This window comes from Equus przewalskii, chromosome 1, assembly GCF_037783145.1.
Source record: "Equus przewalskii isolate Varuska chromosome 1, EquPr2, whole genome shotgun sequence".
Lineage (NCBI taxonomy): Eukaryota > Metazoa > Chordata > Mammalia > Perissodactyla > Equidae > Equus > Equus przewalskii.
Genome location: NC_091831.1, coordinates 146277388 through 146296043, shown reverse-complemented (window position 1 = coordinate 146296043; position 18656 = coordinate 146277388). Strand labels below are relative to the sequence as shown.

The 18656-nt window shown below is 33.5% G+C and overlaps 1 protein-coding gene across 3 annotated transcripts in view; it reads right to left on the bottom strand.

The window, feature by feature from the left end:
• UBR1 (ubiquitin protein ligase E3 component n-recognin 1) overlaps positions 1-18656 on the bottom strand; it is a 166595-nt gene that overhangs the window by 42801 nt on the left and 105138 nt on the right. For all 3 annotated transcript variants that reach the window (XR_011529200.1, XM_070582691.1, XM_070582701.1), the window contains 11 exons: positions 16730-16854; positions 14560-14612; positions 13348-13450; positions 12430-12478; positions 11881-12035; positions 10360-10459; positions 9309-9418; positions 6968-7054; positions 5836-6017; positions 1854-2059; positions 340-433 (listed from right to left, as the gene is read on the bottom strand). Coding sequence is in view for 2 of the 3 variants with exons in the window: in XM_070582691.1 (XP_070438792.1) it covers positions 340-433; positions 1854-2059; positions 5836-6017; positions 6968-7054; positions 9309-9418; positions 10360-10459; positions 11881-12035; positions 12430-12478; positions 13348-13450; positions 14560-14612; positions 16730-16854 (1264 nt within the window). In the remaining variant the exon portion in view is untranslated. The remainder of the gene's footprint in view (positions 1-339; positions 434-1853; positions 2060-5835; positions 6018-6967; positions 7055-9308; positions 9419-10359; positions 10460-11880; positions 12036-12429; positions 12479-13347; positions 13451-14559; positions 14613-16729; positions 16855-18656) is intronic.

Below are 18656 nucleotides of genomic sequence, written 5' to 3'. Positions count from 1 at the left end.
TATCTCAAAGATACTTTTCACTCTATGTTTTGAGGGAAATGAGATTTTTATAAAGATTACTGCTTCTTTTACACAAATACTGATCAAAAGCAATTAATTAGTTTGTGGAGAGCAAGGACAAAGGAACAGTGAAAACGTTAAGTTGATAACTTCACACACCAATGTCTAAGGGTGATAATATAATGAGTATCAAGCAAACAAAATTACTAACTAAAACTGCATCAATTATTCAAATAAGAAGGAAGAAAAGAAGACATGGGAAGACATGCCTTTTTGCAGCCTTTAGTGAACTTCAATATTCCTAGTTTCTTTCAAGAACATGTCAGAAGATCAACTTACTTCTGCCAGCACACTGCATGCATTACATGACCACAGCTTCCTGTGTATGTTCCATATGCCAAGTCTGGATCCATGAAAAGTGGGTCTATAGTTTCTGGTACAGGAAGATAAAAATAAAGGGTTATATATTCATCTCTCCTACTGTCACAAAAAGGAGGGGGTGGGGAGAAGTTATCAGGTCTAAAATTCTAATCATAAACTTTCTTCGGAATGTCCAAGAAGAGTGTCACAATATCATGATAGAGGAATATATATTCTTAATACTAAATAAAAAGAGGAAAACAAAGCTAGACGTCCAGGTATGATTCTAAAATTAGTATGGATTAATGACAACTTTTACCCTTGATATACATTTTTATTTTGAACATTAGGTTTAAGTTGCATTACCTTGGTTGTTGAAGTGATTTTCTATGACTAAAGCGCAACTAATTTTTATAATTTTAAGAGGAATTTGGGCAATTTTAAGGAGTATTTAGGGGAACTATACTCTACTAGATAAAAGCACAGACTATCGGGTTCAAAATCTGGTTCCATCACTCATAACTCATGGCCTTTGGCAAGTTATTTAACTCCTCTGTGCCTCAGTTCCTTCATCTGTAAAAGAGTCAATATTGGTACCTAACTCATGGGGCTGTTGTGAGGGTTAAGTGAGTAAACACACATAAAGCACTTAATCAGTGCCTGGCACATGGTAAGTATTCAATAAACATTAGACATTTTTTTTATTATTATTATTCCAAGGGTATTTTAAAAAGAAAGCAGCTAACTCCTGATGTGATCTAAGGAATAGAATACATTGCCTAATTAATATTCCTGCCAAGAAAATGTTTAACATGAACCTAATCATGAGGCAACAATCAGACAAATCTACAATGTAAGACATTGTCTAAGACAAGTGGCCTGCATTCTTCAAAAAAGTTGTATCATGTAAAAAAGGCAAGTGATTATTCTAGATTAAAATAGACTCAAGAGACATAACAAAAGTAATGCATGAAACATGTCAGTATCCTGAATGAAAAAAAAAAAAAGTCTAGTTAAAAAAAGACATTTTGAGGGCAGTTGGGAAAATTCAAATATGGATTTTATATTAAGTGGTATTCCTGAATTATTATTAATTTTCTTAAATGTTATAACGGTATGGTAGATATATAACAGATTGTCCTTAGTTTCAGAAAATGCATGTAGAAATGTTCAGGGATGAAATGTCATGCCTACATCTTACTTTCAAATGGTTCAGCAAAGAGAAATGGAGATAGATAGGCAGACAGACAGGCAAACAGACAGAGAGAATGAATAATGCAGCCAAATGCTAACAAAAATTAAAATTAAAAAAAACAAAAGAGCCAACATGGTATGTAAAAACCTCGAGTCCATCTTATGTACGGGTAAGTAGTGATCTGACCAAATAAGGTTGAATACAATCTCACACCTAAACTTCTTTCAGATAGTATTTTTTCTAATTACGTAAGTATAAAAAGAAATGTTCAAAAGAATATTTATTAAACAATACATACCCCCTGAGAGTTCTATGGGTTTTCCCCTGTGCTGGGTTAAGGCGGTGGATTTCTGGACACAGGCCGATAATACCATGGCAAAATTTTCTATTTTCACCTCTTGTTCTTCTTGGCAGAGGATGCATGTCAGCACCTCCTTTTCAGTAACAGACGGACCCCGTTTAGGACCCAAAGCAATTCTAGAGTAGTCACTGACTGCTGGGGTGCTACCAAGAGAAACGACCAGAAATGAGGACACATGTTTTGGTCACTTGTCTTTGTAGTTTGGTAGATTTTAAGTAACTGTAGGGCAAGAACTTTAGGAACAAAAATGATATTTAGCGATATTAGCTTAAAATCTTTCCCCCCGATTTTTCTGGCTTTTATCAGTTAATTTGCTTATTAGAAAATACATTTTGTGTTGCTAAGTACCATAAAAACAGATGACAAAGTAGAATGTATATTATAATTATACTTAATTTACTGTACCAAGAAGCTGGGTTATCTGTTTTTTTCTGATCATAAAAGAAATACACACTTATTAAGAAATTTCGGAAAATCTAGAGAAGTATAAAGAAAATAAAAAGCATTATATACTCTCACAACCTAGAGCTAACTACCTGCTTATTTCCTTCCAGTCTGCTTTATATTTACAACTTTTTTTTACATAATTAAAATCACATTACACATACAGATTTGCATCCTACTTTATTCACTTATATCTTAGATGTTCTCTCAAGTCATTAAAATTTCTTTCGAAACATTATTTTTAAGTGGCTGTACAGTACTCTTACTATATGTGCCATAATAGTTTGATCCATTCCCTCTTGTTAGGCATTTAAGTTTCTATTCTATCTTGGAAGCTATTAAAACAAAAAACTTGCAGCTTAATGATTTAGCAATTCTTAAGATCTACTCCATGTGTGCAATAATAATAATAGCAGATATTTAGAAAGCACTAATTGTGATGTGAGGCACTGTTTCAAATACTTTACATTATGTTAACTAATTTAATCCTTCCAACAATCCTATGAGGTAGGTACTCAGTAGTAACAGTTTACCTCCATTTTTCAGATGAAGAAACTGAGGCCTAGAGACAGTAAGAGACTTATCTAATGACTCATCATTAGGAAGTAGCAGAGCCAGGATTTAATCCAGGTGATCTGCTTCACAGGTCACACTCTGAACTACTTCCTGCCTCTCTGTCTATGCAAGTAGCTTCCTGTAATGTTGCACATTATTCAACAAATGGGAAATAAATGTTTATCACCAATGTAAATGAAGTTACATAATACAGAATACTATGCAGATTTTAAAAGGTGGGTCTCAGTTCAGTGTGGTACCACCTCCCAGGAGGCATCCAGCAATCTGTGGTAGGGTTTACTTTTTGGTTATCATCAAGACTAGGGGGCACTACTGGAATTTAGGGCATATGGGGCTAGAAATGCTAAATGTCCTGCAATTCATGGGACAGCAAAAAGAACTGCTGTCCAAATGCCAAGACTGAGAAACATTGTGCTTGTTTTATATGCAAGAACATATAAAGATTTCCAAGACACACTAGTGAGTGAAAATGGGAAGCCGAAGAATGATACGTACATAATGCCCTTTATGCAAATAAAACAAAGGGCTGAATGACACTATATAATTTCTATGGTTCAATATATTTGTATGTAATAGCATAGTAAAAATTCTAACAAGATATACATAAAACTTATAACCGGAGCATCTCTGAGGAGGGGCAGAAAGGGATCAAGGATTTGGGCCAGTGCTCAAATAAAACTTTAGCTTTATCTATAACATATTATTCTTAAAAGGAAAATGTGTTAATACAATTGTAATTAAAATTTTGTTTTAAAAAATGTAAGAGAATGTATTTGTGACTTTGGGACAAGAAAAGCCTTCTTAAACAAGATACAAAAAGTTAAAACTCTTAAAGACTGATAAATCTGTTTTTATCAACAATGAAAACTTCTCTATGGCTGAACTTCATAATTAATGTTAAAGAAATAGAGACAAAATATGGGAAACATACAATCATGTTTAGTATCCATCATTTTAAGGAACTTCTGTAAATCAGTGAGACAAAAGCAAAGCATCCAAAAGAGATGGGCAAAGGATAGTAACAGGCAATTCCCAGAAGACAAAACATAACAGGCTAGTGAACCACCATATGAAAAGATGCTCAATCTGATACTAACTAGTCATCAGGGAAATTCAGACTGGCACAAATTTGTAATTTTCATTATATCAAACCTTTTCAGGTACTGATAATATTAAGTATTGGTGAGAATGAAGGAAGGAGGCACTCTCATACACTGTTTGGAGCAGAAATTGGTAAAACTCCTTTGGAGGACAATATGGCAGGATCTTCTAAAATTTTAAATAATTATGACCCAGCCCTTTCACTTACTAGATTTCATCCTTGAGAAGTACTTGTACAACTCACAAAGAAGTACACAAAAAAGTGTTCTGACATAGTTTGTAATAAGGGAAAATTGGAAAATAAGGGAAAATCAACTCAAATGTCCAAAATCTGATAAATATTGTATATCCACACTATGGAATACTATACAAGTCATAAAGAATGATGTAGAATCTACACTATAGATCTATATATACTGACATGAAAAGATTTATGTCATTGAGTGAAAATGCAAGCTGCAGAACAAAAGGTATGGTAAAATAAAAATAAACCACAAAAAAACACAAAACAAGCCTCGTTATTTCTTTATGTATACACATTTATAAATGCATAGAAAAAGGTCTAGAATACTACCTATTTACAACAATGGTTATCCGTGGAGAAAGATCAGGAATGTACAGGATGGTCAAAGGGAACTGACTGCATTATCTGAATTGTTTTCAACGAGAACTTATTTGTAATTTTATATATGCAATCAATCAGGCAATAAAAATAAATAATGAAAGCATTAAGCCCATTAATTAACTCTGAGAAGATTTTCGCTTACATCCTTTTGTTTGGATTAGTAGTCTCTTTTTCATTACTTTCTAAATAGTATGTTGTTAATATGTAACATCTAGACGGTTGGGACTTCTGCTTATTGTTTAAAGTTTTGTATTAATTTCTAGTTTTATTACTAGAGTCAGCCAAGGATAGTTTACCTTCATATCTTTTTTTAATCTTTAAAATAAATAGTCTTTATTCTTTGTGGTCCTTGTTAGCATACTTAGCTTCAGAATTACAGACATATTATGTAGAGTATGATGTTTCTACTGTTATTGCAAAAGCACAATTTCCTAAAAGTATCCACAACACACATTGTTTTAAACAGCAGTGAAAGCTTGTTTTTAAAAATAAGCATAGGAGGTATTTTCAATATTTTAAATTGGAATGCTTCTCAAAGTACCGTTATTTTGCCTCCTTCCTTTTCTCATTGTAGCTATAGAATAGCCCACAAAGTGTGGCTCTCAGAAGGTTAACTGATTTCCCCAAGAGCACATCATGGTCATGACTGAGAAACCCAGGTTTACTGATTCCCATTCAAATGTGCTATCCATGACTATAACTACAGGGACTGTCTTCTTTCTCTTTAAGAAAAAAAGAAAAACTAATTAATATAAACTACCTTTTTCAGGTGAAGGATTTTTTCCAATCTGTAATAACTGCAATCATTTTTATCAGAAATCATAAAAAATGATGTGGACTAAAACGGATGAACTGATATGTAAATGTGTATCTGAAAAAGCCAGACATACAAGATAACAGGAGTTGAATTCTATTTCTGTTTCCATCTTCATATCTTTTTTGTGCATAAAGGTTCCTGACAAACCTTACTGCACACTTGAAACCTGAACTGTTTATCAACATAAAATACATTCACTAAGTTACCTCAGAGCCTTCACTGTACCCTTCTTAGCTTAAAAATAGTGTAATTTCTCTTAATATAAAATATATTTTGGAAAAACATTATTTAAAGTGAATATGTAATTTTTCCCCCAAAAACCTGAGTTGCTAATTTTTGGTTTTGCTTTGTTTTACCTCTCTTCCTCCATAATGGAGTCCTCTTTCCCAGACATTTCTGATGTGCTGTCATACATGAGTTTGTGAGTTTCAATGAAGTTTTTCTGTAAAGCAGACATCTGAGCCATGATTTTCTGGCGATGTAGCCTAGCGGCTTCAGCTTTTCTTTTTCGTTCTGCTTTTTCTTTATCATGAGTAATCTGGGTATGAAGAAACCACAAAGATTAGGTAAGATCCACCGTTAAAATTTACATATATGACCATTCCATCACGCAAAATTTCTTAGAGTAAGAATCTGATAGAACTTGATTACCCTTAAAACTAGATTCAGTCTAATGTCTCAAAATTAGCATACAGGCTCCATCACATTGTACAACGAATTGCTCCTTTGCTTATTTAACGTAAAAGGCCAAGTATTTGAAATATCTAACAAACTGCCTCTAATATTCAATGTGGGTACATTAAGAAATAAAATTAAATGAAACAAAACTTTTAAATCACTTGTTAATCATTGACATTTAATCAACATAAGCAAACCTGATGATCTCTAACAGTTACTCCTAGATGCACTGCTAAGACTGAGAACTTTAATAATATTACTGAGATGTACTGGTGCCTTTGTATTGTTTATTCTAACTTAAGTCCACTGTTTTTCTTTTAGGAAAGATAGTTAACCACAAGTAATAATATTCTAATAATTTTAAGATTAGAATCATCAAAGCCTGATTTGTCATATTATGGAAATTCATAACCCAAATATTACTGTTTGTCACTGAATCTAAGATGTATCATTATCTTATGTCCACTAAGAAAAGAATGTTGCTGATTAAGCTATAAGAAACCATTGATTGTGAGGAATATCCCAATTTCAGATATTAAAATATTTTAAAAATTAATACAACATGGTATTTTCCAATAGAGCTCTGCTATACACCAACTTCCTTTGCTTTTGTAAAATACATGTATTATACTGGATGACTATGTCTCAGGTACCACTAATCCCTACAGTATAGAAACACAGTGAACAAAAGAAGATGCACATCTCATATATTTTACAACCAAGAGGTTCCTTCCAACAAAGAAGCAGCTCCCTTACGGCAGTAAATTTCAAAGCCAGAAATAAGCGTCACCATTATTATAAGGTTATTACCTCATCATTCTTAACAGATTCTGATCCTGATGTAGTTGCTACAATTAAACACGATTTTTCTCTTAATCGCTTCACTGTGTCAAACATCTGAGAAAAACAGGTGAAATGTTAAAAGATTTGGTTACACTGACCAGGAAAAGAAAAATTCACTAATCTGATTTTATCATGATGTATCCAAACATCTTTGACTTAAACTGTAGATAAATAAATATATATAAAGTGACTCCTGACTGTGACAAACAGCTCCCCTCGTCAATCAGCAATCCAGCTAAGGAGGCGGTCGGGTAGCAAAATCAGCTGATTCAGTCTGCAGTTGTGAGCATATAAGCTCTACTTTTGCCGGGGGGAAAAATTAATTTAAGAGAACACTTTTAATGCAAAGATATATAAAGACAAAGATACAAAACAGAAAGTGAAATCCCCTCTTCCTGATGCCAGTCTTTTCCACAAAATCAATTAAAGATTAGTATTTTTCCAAGAATAAAAATTATCACAAGATATATTTCCTTATATTTACACATATTGTCATAAAAAGCCATCTGACTATATACACTGTTTCCTACTTTCCTTTTTCACTTAATCATTTATCTTTAAAGATGTTCCCACAATAGCTTAAATAGATCTATCTCATTCTTTTTAACAAATATCAAGGTTTCAGCAATAGGATGGCAGATCCATAAAACTTATTGATACAGTGAAAGAGCCTCAGTCTCATGGGAAAATGTCCTACAAGGAACTTACAACACAACTTTATATTCAGCATTTGGGTAAAATACCTAAGGTTTGTAGGAGCAAATACTTGTGCTTTTTGTATATTCTGACAGTGAACTTTGATTCTCTAACAAAAAATGAATTTTTAAGAATAGACCTCCAATTTGTAACACCACGTCTGTAGGATATAAATGCTGGACTAAATGACGGTTCAATTTACCTTCTTAATAATGGTAGAATACTTATCTACTTCCTTTGTTTCTGTTTTGGTTTTATATTTTAAAATGATTATATTGGTGAATTTAACACAAATACTAAATATTCATGAAATCTAGTTCAAGAGAAGTCTGAATAATAACATTATTATCTTATAGTTACATATCCAATTATATCAAGCTTGTTTAAGGAGTGTCTCTGATTAAGTAGTTAAAAGTACTGACTTCTTGAAGTATAAATCAGGACAAAGAGCCCCAATTTGTCTGAATGTGGAAAATAACCACCCTATACCCTAATTATCAAAACAATATTTAGCTGATAACATCAGAATATTTTAATAAACACAGTGAGTGAGGAAGCTCCATAACCATAGCTTCATGTTTCTATATGGGGGGTTTTCTATTAAAGTAACATTCCTGGTCTCTCTTCCTACCCTATTCACTCCTCCCCAAAGGGACTGCCATCCAATAGTTCATATTCCAAACCCAGGAATCATCTTTGACTCCTTGATTTTCCTCGTCCCTTCCATCAAATCTATCAACAAGTTCTATAGATTTTACCATCAAATTATACTGGAATGAGTCCAGCTTCTTGTCAACTGCATCCTAGCACACATCATGCTCATTTCTTACCAAGATTACTGCAATAGTCTCCTAATAGTTTCCCTGCTTCTACTCTCATCCCCTATCATCCATTTACCCAAGAGCAGCCAGAGTGATCCTGTAAAAATACAGACCAGATTATGTCACTTAAAATCCTTCAGTGGTTTCCCACTGTCCTCAAAATTAAAATCTACCACTTTACACCTGACCTGTAAAGTCCCCTGTAAGGTCCTCTATAATCTGGCCCCTGGCTGCCTCTGACCTTGTTGCCTACCTTCCTCTCCCTCCCACATTGGGTTCCAGTCACACTAGCTTCTTTCTGGCCACCTCAGAGCTTTTGCACTGCTATTCCTCTTTCTGGAGTACTCTTCTAGATTTTTATAAGACTGGCTCCATGTCGTTCAGTTCCAATGTCACCCCCCGAGAGAGGCTTTTCTAATTACCCATCTAAAGTTTTACCCCCTACTCTTCTACTCAATTATCCTGATATTTTCTTATTGTCTGTACCGCAACTAAAGTGTATGCTCCATGATAGCAAGCTTATCTGTCTTGTTCAGAGTCTAGAAATGAGCACGGCACACAGGAGGCATGTAATACATGTGCATTCAATACATGTTGAATGAATAACAACACAAATGAATCCACCTTAATTTATTTAAGAGAAACCCTCCACCAAAACATAGGAAAATAGAATTACTAACAAGAAAAAATATGAATGACCATGAAAATCAGTAGTAAATGACTTTATGACCAGAGGCAAACAGAGGATTCTTAAATATTTAAACCAAGATATGATCATTTTTCAGGTTTACCTGGAGTATCCATGTTATCATGTCCTTCTGCCCTTCTAACTGAGGAATTCCTTTGAGCTTTTCCAAAAGCATTTGTATATTTTGAGCATTCATGGCTGAACTTCCCAATCCTTTTGTAAAATACAAAAATTACATATCATAAATATATATCTTCAAAATTATGTAAAAATTATAATTTATAGTTAATGTTATTCACATTGATAACCAAAGTTTGCAATTAATACCTTAACTTCATTAATTTTTCAACGGAAGAAACTGCAATTACATGAAGTACTAAGTACTAAATTAAATAACCTGAAAAAGAATTACTTTAAGTCTCTCCTATATATTTCCCGTTGGGGCTAAGTGAGAGCCATCCTTAACAATCTGTCTGTCGCCATTCCTCCACTTACCTCACTGTCTAGCAAAAGTACTTAATGAAAACCAAAGCTCCCAAAAATATGGAAGCAGGAGCTATTATATCCATAAACTGAATAGGTTTATGATGTCTTCAGGGATCTAAAAAATACAGTATGTAAATAGAAAATGAGATGCTTTTCTGTTGTTGGTCTTAAAATCAATGTCCCTGGAATGTGCTTTGAAAAAACTATCTTAATCAGGTAGCATTTAATAAAAATCTAATCTAAACCTATTCTGCTTTTCCATGTTGAAAAGAGTACAAAACGAACACATCATTCACTCAGACTCCTGCAACCATTTTAAACTCAGGAACGTTAATATCTTCCGTAGACAGGTAATGTGAACGTTATGGTTTATGCAGCAGCAAATACTTGGTAATACTGAGACAAGGAATGAAAGTAAGAAATCATCAATGTATGCAGCCAGTCCAAAAAGGGGCATGGGATTACACAATGAAAGGACTGTAGTTGGGGATTAAAAAATATATTTGTATTGTTGAAAATATTAGTTAAAAACTAAAGATGGTAGAAAAAGACAATTTCGGTTTTTTCTGTTTTAAGGATTGAAATATTAAAACTCTGTAAGAGTTAAACTTTCAATTATAAGTTGGTAATTAGCTGAAAGTGTGTTGAAAAATTATATTAAAACATACTTGAAGCCTTATGGTAAAAGTCAAATGTCACTTCTTCTTCGGGAGCTTTTTGAAGCTGCTGCTTTTCTTCTAGCAAGCCCAATGCCAGAATATGAAATGCCTGAAGGAGGAAAATATGAGATCTTTAAAACGTTACTTCTTTAGGTAAATATATTTTAAATGGAGGTATAAAAGTAAGCAAACGGACACAGAAAAAATGGGCAAAGGTTATGAATAAGCAGTTCATAGAGAAATGATAAATACACATATTAAAAATGTTCAACTTCATTTAAAACTAAAGAAATGAGAGTTAAAACAAGACCATCATATTTTTCACCTCTTAGAGTGGCAACAATTTTAGAGTTTAGTAAAATAACACTGCTGTTATACAAATACCTGAAAACAACCTACATGTCTATTACTAAGAGACTGGTTAAATGCATTATAGATATCCAGATGGAATATGCAGCTGTCACGGCTTATATGTGCTAACGTGGAATGATTTCCAGAAGATACAAACCTTTGCCAGTGCTTATCTCCTAGGTAGGGCACTGGGAGGCAGGGAGAGAAATTTTAACTTTTGATTTCAAATATATCTCTAAGGTTTGAAATTTTTTACTGCATGTGTTTACCACTGTTATAACAATTATTGAGATAAACATACAGTATGACAGCATTTAGAGCCTCCAGCCCAAGAACAGCCAAAGAAAAAAAGAATTTAGTTAGGCAAGTGCTAAATAAATATCCAGTTACAGCTACCAAAGGTAGCATTATTAAGTAATTTCCCCATACAGTATCAAGAAAAAACAGCTGCTTCCACTCAATAAGCTAATTCTCATAACAACTCTATGAAATAATTACACACAGATCCTTTTCACCAATGGGGAAATTATTCTTTGCTCCTAAATAGGAAGTGAGGTAACTCAAGATTCAAACCTAGACCTGTCTGTTTTCAAATCTTTATCATTCTGTCTCCTTATAATACAAGTGAAATAGAAAATATAGAAAATTATGCTGTAATAATGATATGCCAATTTATAATTAGCAGAAGGACTTCTAAAAAAAAGGTATAAATGATTCCCAAGAGTAAGTATGCCAAAAACATGAGAATATGTCACTAAGAAAATCTGTGCCATATCTAAGCTATTTTTTTTAGTCTTTTTTTGTTGAGATATAACTGACATGCAACATTATATTAGTTTCAGGTATACAACTTACTGATTCAATATTTGTATACATTGTGAAATGATCACCACAATTAGTCTAATTAACATCCGCCACTATACAGTTATAGGATTTTTTTTCTTGTGATGAGAACTTTTAAGATCTACTCTCTAAGCAACTTTCAAATATGCAATACAGTATTATCAACTATAGTCCCCATGCTGTACATTACACATCTAAGCTATTTTTAATGACCCGTAGGTCACAGGTGCTCTAGTTGTGGTTCTGACTAAAGTTAGAAAGTTAGACCAGGGATCTTCTCCAGGCCTCTAAGAACTCTAGGACTTGAAGTTGAGAAAGTATTTCAGATATACATACCATCTGGAGCATACCCTCAGTCCACAAGTTAGAATCTATGTCTACTGCCCGCTCAAATATGGTCCTAAGAATGTACATCATGATATCACAATTGAGAAGGTTAACCACTTTGCTGAAAGCAGGGCAGAATTCAGGAGGCGGTGGTGGTGGTAACGCTACAGTGGGTGGGAGATGGATGGCAGAAGAGACAAACAAGTACATTTTTATTTGGGTTGTCCTATATGCTAAACATGCAAAACACCACATGATTTTTGTTACTGAACTTTAAAGCACTGAAAACATCAACGTCAAGGGAAATATAAGTCACTATGTCAGTCATCCAGAATAAACTCCATTTACCATAAGCTTAAATTTTATCACTACTGATATGGGCCATATCTTAATATATGAACAGGAATCAGAGTTCTTTGTGCTTCCACTAGTTGCCCACTCTCAAAAAAATGACAAAAAAACCCAAAAAAAAACTGTGTAAAAAAAACCTGTATGCTTTGCTGATACAAACCCAAAGAAAATAGTCAAAATGAGGCAATTCAGAATCTCAGTTTTTACCTTCATCTTTGTTTTCTTGTTTTCTCCTTTTCTTCTGCATATGTTCAGCCTATTAAAAAAAAGAAAAAGTTTATCTTTAAATATATTGCTTGGCAAGCATGAAACCAATGGAATACTTTGAAGCAGGCAGGGAAGATTCACCAACCTAACAAAATACTTTATATACTGAAGGAAGTATTCAAAATGCAACCTTGTGGGGGGGAAAAAAAAAGCAACCTTGTCCCAGAAATAAAATGGCTGTTCTAGGAAAGGTCACTGCAAAATAGATGGGTAATAGTCCTCGTCAAGAATTTAGTTCCTATTCTTTCAGTTAACAATATTTACCTAGCGCCTCTTATGTACAGGGGATTGTACTATGGGCTAGAAATTACCGATTTTATAAGCACAAAACCAGATATCACTTTAAAAACTCAAGCACCACCCTTGCTAGAACAAATCGATATTATGTGCCCACTGATGTGATATATCACTTATGTAGTATTTTTGTCCCAAAATGTTCAACTTGAATCTGATCATGAGAATATAATCAGACATATGCGGAATATAGGATGTTCTAAAAGACAACTAGCCTGTACTCTACAGAACTGTCAACATTATAAATGACAAAAAAGGCAAAAAGATTATCCTAAATTAAAGGAGACTAGAGAAACAAGACACCTAACGTAGTTCACGATCCTGGATTGAATCCTTCTCCCCCTAAAACAGCTATTAAGGCTGTTTTTAGTATAATCTGGAAATTTTAAATATTCCCTGTATACCAGATTACATTATTGATTCCATTTTAATTTCTTGGGTGAGAAAATGGCCTCTATTAATGAGAACCAGCATGAAATTATAGAAAAACCAGGAATTTTTCTGTGGAGTTAGAAAGCATGACGGCTTTTAGGCTTATTTACTGAAGAGGATAACTTTTCCTACCTTGCTATGCTGTGTTTTGGAGTAATGATAAAAGTACATATTGAAGTCTTTCAGTGATTCGTCTTTCAGTTCATAAACTCCATGACCTGATACACCTGGTTTCCTAAACAGACAGAAAATACAGAGATGAAGTGCAGTGTTCCTGAAGTACAGAATACAGAAAAAACAGGAAACTAAAAAAAATCTAAAAGTCAAAATCTAGAGGAAGAAAACATAGTCATATCTCATTCAGCTTTCTTAAACTGAAATGACAAGTTTCATTCCAACAGTAAAACTAAAAACCTACATTGTGAGCTCCAAGTCCTGATAACACCTAAGTTGCGTTTAACAATTATGAAATTCAAACAAATCTGAGGAAGTTTATTTTATGCTATATAGATCTGATCCTACGCCCTACTTAAATCCCTAAGGCTGCTTCTTTAGCCTCTGAAACCTATAGGCTGCCCGCCCAATTAAAGCACACTACCTTGTCTAAGGTCAAATCTAAAACGGTAGTGAGACATCATGGCCTTAGCCAATTGTAGATGAAGGTACAGTGTTGAATGCTCTGTATAGCACTGTAAGGAAAAAAACTATCAAGGCTAAAAAGAGTAAACCATATTTGTTCTGCACATTAGTTTTTGGTTTCAACTGAATTCTTAAGTGAACTATTTCACTGAGCATTATTAGAGGATAAAAAAACCTACCACCTATTTTTAAAGTTACTTGAATCTAGTAATTTATCTATAAATGCAATACTATAATAAGTAGAAATTCACTACCAATATCAATTTTTTAAATTTCAAGAATTAATCTACTTAAAATCTTATTTTCATTTTATATTATCTCAAAGAATGAAAGGATTCTAAAATACTATTTTAAGCCTGCTGGAGAAAAGTCTAAAATTAGCATATAAAATAAAAATTTATAGGATAAATAAAGTCATCGCTTAGAATTGATGGAAAAGAGACTATCAGAAAGGTTTCTCTGTTTACTCACCAAGTTACCTAATATCACAGATATTTCTCATTCACCTGTCCAAAACACTCATTTCTTCAACAAACATGTACTAGGTGCCTACTGTGTGGCCCTCATTCTCACTCCTTCTAATCTGTACTCCATTCTTGTTCCTAGGAGTTCAGGCAAGAGCTTCAGAGCTTCTACAAAGTATCCTGAGTACAAGAACAAAGATCAGTCTACCTCTCAGAATAAGGGTAAACATTAAATACTTACTTAAATGTGGCCACTTTGTTTATGACATTCTCTAAGCCAGTTTCATTATTTTCCTGTTGAAACAATATTTTTGTGATTTTTACCTTCATGTAATAACTTTCTTCTCTTACTGTAAACTGATAAATTTTCATTTTCATACATTTCAACATTTCATGTTGAAATGAAAATACATTTTCAACAGCATTCCTGAAATACTTTGTAAACAACAAAAAAAAGATCAATTTCCAATATAAAAAAATAGGTCTAAAACCAATTAGCTTTGTTTTGAGGGACCCATTTCTTAACAGAGATAAGGCCTATATATAAAATTCTTTAGGAAGAAATTTTATCTAAGTTTGCCCTCATATGTGTTACACACGCATACACACAAACACACAATACCAATAGTTCAAAGAAAAAGAGCTTTTCTTTACGCAGTATGTTCATCATCCACATCATTTAAGCACATATTCATGCTGTACTAATCCCTAAAGCCAAGGTAACAAGATAAATGGGATCTACAGCAAAATACATAGGTAGATGTCCAAATGTATTCTGGCTTCTGCAATTTTAATCGTTTTTTTCCTGACTGGCCTGAACTTTTCCTTGAACAAAGAATATTATTTTTTTTAATGAAATCATTTACAATCAGGATAAGGACCTAGTCAAGATACTAAAGTAAGCTCATAGATTCCTATAGTCTTATAAAAATTAAGAAATTCAGCCTCTTTCAAAAAAAATGTACTTAGGGTAAGCAGTGAAAAGTTTTATATGCCCTAAAGCATTTTGTTTTGCAAAGTATAGTAGGCAATATCATTAGTGGTATGTGAAATTATTTTAGGTGGCACAGAGTTATACATTTAAAAAATTTTGAATAGTTAATTCACTTATTTTAGTATGTATTAGGAAAAAATAATCTAGGATGTCAAACCTACTATTTCACTGATATCATTGCTTAGAAAGATGCTAAATAAAAATATAAGTTGACTTAAAAATGTATTAACAACTATAAAATTGGTAGATGGATATGCAAAAGTTATGAAGGTGATACGTCAAGTGGTTACATTTTGAGAATCAGTTAACAATGAAATTTTAAAAAGATACAAATAATCTGGGGGGGGAAATGACCAATAGTCAAAGCTTATCTCTATTCTACTTCTCTGGAAAGCCTTGATAGTACAGATAAGTATAATTCTTTTTTTTAAAAAAAAAGATTGGCACCTGAGCTAACATCTGTTGCCAATCTTTTTTTTTTTCCTTTTTCTCTCCAAAGCCCCTCGGTATATAGTTGTATATTCTAGTTGTGAGTGCCTCTGGTTGTGCTGTGTGGGGCACAGCCTCAGCATGGCCTGATGAGCAGTGCCATATCCATGCCCAGGATCGGAATCAGTGAAACCCTGGGCCGCCAGAGCTGAGCGCGTGAACTTAACCTACTTGCCTACGGGGCCAGCCCCTCTAATTCTCTTTTAAGAATCATTGTTCTAATTCATAATTAAATCTCAGGGGAAAAAATAGGAGACTGATAATCTTTAGGACCACTACTTCAATATCAGTATATACAAAAACATAAATAGCACCTGTGGAGGCCCTGAGACGGCACCATGCAGATCTCCAATTAGAGGGAACAGAGATACTAATATAGGCTCACTCTGGGAGACATGGGAAGGCATCAAACCTTGATTAGACTACCCAGCAGTCCAGGATGCTTCTATCTAACCTTCCTTCCCTCTTTCCTTCACCTGGAGTCAGATTGTATCACAGTGTGATGGCTCTCCCAGTCTTTCCCAGCTCTCTCACCATTTTCTCTCATAGCCATTGCTCCTAACACAATCTTAAATGTTTTTGTCTTGACATCTGCTTCTCAAAAGACTCACACTAACACACCACTTAAATAGTCTCAGAATTTCAAGGAGTCTCCTTTTCCTCTGGAGAAATCTTATTTTAAAGTAAACAAAAAGTCAAGGAGTTTCCTGTTCTAAAATACTTTCTAAATAGTCAGAATGTTTCTAAAATATTTCCTAGTGCTCAAAAGCCCAGAAGTTTATACCATTAAAAAATGAATGGTGATAGTTTTATATCTGCAAAATCTGCTAAACAAATTTTCCTAAAACTAAGCAGCTTCCAGTTAAAGAAAAAGAAAACAACTATCCCATCTTGAGGTGAATGGAGTAAAAAACAAAATTGGACTTACATTCTCCGGTAAATTTTTGGCAATGGCACTGTGAGGCATGGGTTCAATACAAAGCAAGTGAATAATTTCTCTCATTGTGACCTCTTCTTTGGTCACATTTCCCACTCCAGGTACATAACGCTCTCCTAATAGAAACAATGAAAAGAAAAACAATTAATTGTTTTCTATTTAAATCTCTTCTCACCATGAGCACTTAATACACAGAAGATTGCATTAAATTATGTCTATGAGGGAGAGACGAAAAATTATTTGGACATGTTCCTAATCTGAAAAAGAAAAGTCTATCTGCTGAAAGACAGAGGAAGAAAAATGAAGAGATCTGAAGAACACAGGCCGCCTCTTAACTTACTTATTATACACACACACACAAACACACGTATACATACACATACACATTATCAACAAGGCCCCTCAATTAAATTAGCATGTGTTTCTAATCCAGAAAAAAGGGCAGAATTGAATGAGCAGTGGCCACCACTGAATGATAGCTTTTCTTTCAAGATCTTCTACAGTTTTGTCTTACTTGTTGTTTAAGAAACAACAAAGTGAAAACTGAAAAACACTTAAAAATGTCTTAGGGGTTAAACGACAAAACAATAATATGTATCAGGAATGACTAGTGTTGCTAAAATGCCCACATGATCAGGTTTCCATTTTTCATCTTAATAAACTGCCAAATGGAGAAAGAAAATAGCTAAATTAACTATGGGGACTTCACTGGTGTCAGCAGCATCTAATCCCCATTGCCTCAAGAAGGTTTACAATATCTGGCCTTATGTCACTATTGATTGTTAATATTACAACATGTGTACAAAGTCCTACAATTCTACAAGAGGGTTATTACAAAGACAGGAATCCTTTTGCGTAAGAGATTTGATGAATTCTACAAATTAGCCAAAGAATGACTTTTTGGTAAGTGAATTCATTTCGAACAGACTCATTCCTCCTCACATTTGTAAAGTATTTGGGAATTTTCAATTTTTTCCCCCACCAACAACAGTATTCCCTAGAAGTTTAGAGATCATGTAGATTCCCTTCACATTTTACAAATATAAATTTGAGACCCAAAGAATGTAAATGGCATGCTCTTGATGGTTGACAGCAAGACCAAAACTACATCTTCTGATTTCTAATCTGAATCTTCTACTTCTTAATGTTTTTTCTATTATAAAATAAGAGGTTTTATATATATATATATATTTTAAATGTTGACTCTTGAAAGTAATGAACATATACTCAAGAATATAGCAAGTACTAACTAAAAATCAAATTACATAGAAGGAAAAAACCCAATAAATTCAGGTAAATGCAGTAACACTAAAATAACAGTAGCAATAAAAAAATAGTAACAATACAAAACAGCAAAAATATAGTATGGTATTAGAAATTCTTCATAGAGTATTCCAAGAACAAACACAAAAATTCTCATTTTTATAATTTAATAAAGTATATCATCAACTTAAAAATCTTTTACACATTCTCAATTTGTCCATTTTTTTCATCAGTTTCCTATGGAATATTCTGGACAGGAAGAGTCAGTGCCCAGAAGATTTGCATCTCACTTAGCAGTGAAGGCTTACCACACTTCCTGCTATGACAAGCTGCTAGTCCAGCAATTAGCCCTCTGACAAACAACAAATAAAATGAACCCACGTTTTCAGATTTAGCTAATGGCTAGAATCCTCACTAGGAACTTTTAATACAAAGCAGTGTCTGTTGCAGTTAAGTAAGAAATAAGAGCCAGAAGAGAATTCAAGAATTTTTACTTAGTTGGTAAAATCAACAGAGACTATAATATAAAATATACAAAAGAAAAACTATGGCCAATATTTGCACAAAGTAATTTAACAGAATGACATAATGAAAACATATTCTACTTAGACCTGACTTTGACGTTTCATATATATATATATACACGTAAAATCTT